Below are 4564 nucleotides of genomic sequence, written 5' to 3' on the forward strand. Positions count from 1 at the left end.
AACCGTGCCCTTGAGAGCACTTAATCTCTTTAACTTACCTCAGGATTTGGTTGCTTATGATGGGAGGAAGCGTGAGGACCTTGTTGATCGATGTAAGAGCCGGGCTGGGCGGGTACGTGCATTCCCTTCTCTTTTTTTTTATGTGCATGTACCTTTGTTTTCATGTTCGGTCGTTTATGGTCATAGTTGTCGACCCTGTTTTCATGTCCCCCCCCCTTTTTTTTGCAGTTTCTTTCCGATTTTATGCATATACTGGAGGATTACAAGGCTGATGTTGATGGTGAGGCTTGTTCCAATCTCGAAGCTGAGGTTGCTGCCTTGAAGGGGGAAAAGAAGAAGGTTGCGGTGGGTTTTGCGGAACTCGAGCATAGGGTGGCTGATTTGTCTAAGGCAAATTCCGCATTGTCGAAAAAGGTTGCTGAGATGGAGGCTGCTGAGCAGGTGTCGAGTGGGAGGGTACGAGAACTCGAGGGTCGACTTCTCGAGGTGGAAAAGGAGCTTGAGGAGGAATGAAGCAAGCGCCAAGGCTTGGACCGACAGGTCGAAGGAATGGATGGCTCCTACAAGTTGATCGTGAAGGAAAATGAAGATTTGAAGAAAGAAGTAGAGAAGGCTGTTGAAGAAATCGCTGATGCTCTGGGCGACGGTTATGGACGATGTCTCCGGCGGATGGAAGAGGCTGGTATTGCCGTCGAGGGTCATGCTTTTGATGACTACCTTCGTGACCTGGCATCGAAGGGTGATAACGCATGAAGGCAGGGTATGCCCTGTGGTTTTTTGTAATCGGATTTGAATATTTTTATGTGTTTAAGAGTTTTATTGATAATACCGGATGATGGATTTGTAGCAAGTTTAAGGTATGCGGTCCATTGTTTAAGTTTATTTCCATGTTGTAAGCAGTTACTAAATATTGGCTGGTTTTAAAATATTGGCTGGTTTTATTGCCCAGACCGTCGACGTGAAGAGGCTGTATAAACATTTTCCTAGAAATGAATGATGATGATGATTTTTTTTTAGTTAAGTGAGGAGCGAAGAAAGTGAAAGTCTGTGCCTTTTCCAAATTAAAGGAATTTGTTCGTCATAACCTAATCACCCCTCGGTGGGAGCCTCGTGACGACCCCCATTACATCGAGGGTTTGTCTTTGAAATGGCATTTACTGCCTCAAGATAATAAATTACAACTGAGATTAAATTACTGATAGAACTTTTTGAGGTGAATTCCATTCCAGGCGTTTTTGATGGGTTTCCCGTTGAGGTGAGCAAGCTCATAGGTCCCCGCACTTACAAGTCTCGCGATCCGATAAGGGCCTTCCCATGATGGCTTGAATTTCCCTGAGACAGTAGGTTGTGATGCTGCGGAATCTCTTAAGACAAGGTCGTTGACCTTGAAGTGTTTGGGTTTGACTTTTTTGTTGAAGTACCTTGCAGTTTTTTCTTGCTGGGCGACCATCCGCATTCGGGCTTCTTCCCTTATTTCTTCTAATAGATCATTGTGAAGGCGAAGTCCCGCGAGAGATAGAGCAGGATCGAATACGTCGACCCGTGGTGAGGTGAGACTTATCTCGACAGGAATGACGGCGTCGACTCCGTAGGCAAGTCGGAAGGGAGTCTCGCCAGTCGCACTTTGGGGAGTTGTCCTATACGACCACAATACATTCGGGAGTTCGTCGACCCAACATCGGGGCATTTCTTCAATTCTTTTCTTCAGGCCTTATAGGATGGTTCTATTTGTTACCTCTGCTAGTCCATTTGCTTGAGGGTATGCTACAAATGCTTTGATGTGCTGGACTTTTAATTCAAGCAGTGTTTCCTCAAACTGTTTTCCAACAAACTGAGTGCCATTGTCGGAGACTAAGATTCTGGGGATCCCAAAGTGAAAAACAATGTATTCCATAAAGAATTCTATCATCTCTTTTTCTCAAATTTTAGCAAGGGGTTTTGCTTCGACCCATTTGGTTGCGTAATCCACGGCGACTACGATGTATTGGCACTGATTTTTAGATTTTAGAAAGGGACCCACAATATCTATTCCCCATTGGAAAAAAGGGCATGGGCTGAGAATAGAGTTTAGCTCAGTCGTGGGTCGACGATTTACATTTCCATGAAGCTGACATGCTTGACATTTCCTGACATAATCTTCACAATCTTTCCGGATTGTAGGCCAGAACAGGCCTTGTCGGATGACTTTGAGGGCTAATGTTTTCCCTCCTAGGTGCTCACCACAGATTCCCTTGTGTATTTCTACGATCGCTTGGAGGGAATCTTCTGGAGACAAGCAACGGAGTAGAGGCTCAGAGAGGGCACGTCGATATAACTCCGAACCCACAACGCAGTAGTTCATGGCTTTGAACATAAGAGTGCGGGCTTCGGACTTAAGCTCAGGCAACTTATTGTCGATAATGTATTCAAGGAAGGGTTGGCGCCAGTCGAACCTAGCCTGGATCTGGTTGATTGATTCTTCATCGACAGAGGGGGTCTCCAAAATGTCGATGTATGTTGGGCTGAGATTAGTGGGGAGGTTGGAAGAGGCTAGTTTGGCCAGAGAGTCGGCCCACTGGTTCTCTTCCCTGTCGACGTTTGACATCTTCCATGAAGGGAATTTGCTAAGAAGATCTTGGGTTCTTGCTAAATATCGGGCCATCTTTTCATTATGTGTCTTAAATTCGCCACTTATATGTTTGTGAACTAATTGAGAATCCCCAAATATGTCGATTACTTCTGCTTCGAGATCGGATGCGAGCTTTAGCCCGGCGATGAGTGCCTCGTACTCGGCCACGTTGTTAGTGGCGGAGAATCTGAACTTGAGAGCCTGTTGGATTTTGAATCCTCCTGGGCTGATTAATATGACCCCTGCTCCTCCAGAGTTGGATGTCGAGGAACCATCAATGAACAGAAGCCACGGACGAGACTGACCCTCTTCAGGTTTATGTATCTTGGATTGGAACTGGCATTCGGTGACGAAATCTGAGAGGACTTGGGCATTGATCGCCGTTCGAGGTTTATACTCGATGTAGAACTGGCTTAACTCGATGGTCCAAGCAGCGAGCCTGCCTGTTATGTCGGGCTTGTGCAGAATTCTTTTCAGGGGGAGACTGGTCAGAACATGGATTTCTCTTGCTTGAAAATAATGACGTAGCTTACGACTCGCGACAACGAGAGCGTATACGAGTTTCTCGACTTGAGGGTATCTTGTTTCTGCATCTCAGAGTGAGTGACTGATGTAATACACAGGGACATCCTTTCCCTCATCGACACGGACCAATACTGTCGCGACAGTTTCGTCGGAAGCTGAGAGATATACCCGTAGCGGCTCACCTGTTAAAGGTCCCGTTAAAACTGGAGGATTTGTCAAAAACATCTTTAACTCCGTGAAATTTCTCTCACAATCTTCGTTCCATTCAAACTGTGTTGATTGTAATAACCCCAATTTTTGAGAAATTTTGAAACCCTTATGAATAGTGTTTTTGCTGAACGAGAAAACTTTTCATGCCACGCTATGTAGGGTTCTGTTATTGATCTTATGGGATATTATTAGTACTCTATGTGGTATATAAGTGTATGTAAAGATCGTCAGAATCCAATTCCGAACACTTTGATTTTTCCCGGAAATCCACAAGATACGGAGAGAATTGAGTATAAGGTAACAGGATAAAAAGGATTTAAATTAAAGGATTATAGGAGAGGATCATAAAAGGAATATAATATATTGAGAAAGGTTAAGGGAACCTAAGTAATAAGATCCCGGGTATGATCCCTCAAACGATAAACGAGAACGAAAGATAAGCGAACCGTAAAACAAATAAGTGACCAAGAGACAAGCTTGTACAAGAAGCCAGAGATTGTGACATCATCAAACCACAAGGTGTGGACAAGTGGGAGCATTATGACATGTGCAAGGTGACACAAGCATGACATGGGAAGGAAGGAGGTGTGGTGGCTTTTTAACCACACAAATTCAAGGGCAACAAGGTAATTAACTAAATCAAACACAAAAACAAGCCAACCAAGCCAAGCAAAATCAAAATCAAAAAGAAACCAAGGCATGGTTCATCATGCTCTCGGCTTTTTACTATTGCAAATGGGCAAGAATTCAAAAACTCAAGATCCAAGCCTCCTAAATTGGTGAGTTAATTCCCTAATCATCTTCATGCTTAGTTAGGGCTATATCATGAGTTTAAGCCATCAATTCCTTCTCCATCTTCTTCATTTAATCAAAGAAGAATACTATGAATAGTGTTTTCAAGTTTTTAACTTGAAGTTTTTCTTGTTTTTCTTGAAGATCCAAGCATTCTTAAGACTTCTCAAAGCTTCTTAAGGCTTCCTAGCTCCTCCCACCACTCAAAGGAAGGTATACCATCTCCAAACCCTAGATTCCTATATATTATAAGATGATTTTGATTAGTAGGGTGCTATTGTAGCTTCTTGTTGTGATTTAGAGTTTGGGATTTGAAATGGTAGTGAAATGGAATGGTGAATGTTGTGGTTTTGATTAAAAGGACTTAAGTATGATTAAAGTTAAGCTTAGGCATAAGTATGAATGATTAAATTGAATTGGTTGGGGTTG

General features: G+C 43.3%; 1 protein-coding gene across 1 annotated transcript; it reads right to left on the minus strand.

Annotated features, from left to right (window-relative positions):
- Positions 1-1918: 1918 nt before the first annotated feature.
- LOC141660520 (uncharacterized) lies at positions 1919-3358 on the minus strand. The gene is made up of 2 exons (XM_074467510.1): positions 3316-3358; positions 1919-3195 (listed from the first exon to the last, which is right to left on the minus strand). The coding sequence occupies exons 1-2, from the start codon at positions 3356-3358 to the stop codon at positions 1919-1921; spliced, it is 1320 nt and encodes a 439-aa protein (XP_074323611.1).
- Between the last annotated feature and the right edge of the window lie 1206 nt (positions 3359-4564).

The sequence above is a fragment of the Apium graveolens genome, chromosome 5 (assembly GCF_009905375.1).
Source record: "Apium graveolens cultivar Ventura chromosome 5, ASM990537v1, whole genome shotgun sequence".
Taxonomy (NCBI): domain Eukaryota; kingdom Viridiplantae; phylum Streptophyta; class Magnoliopsida; order Apiales; family Apiaceae; genus Apium; species Apium graveolens.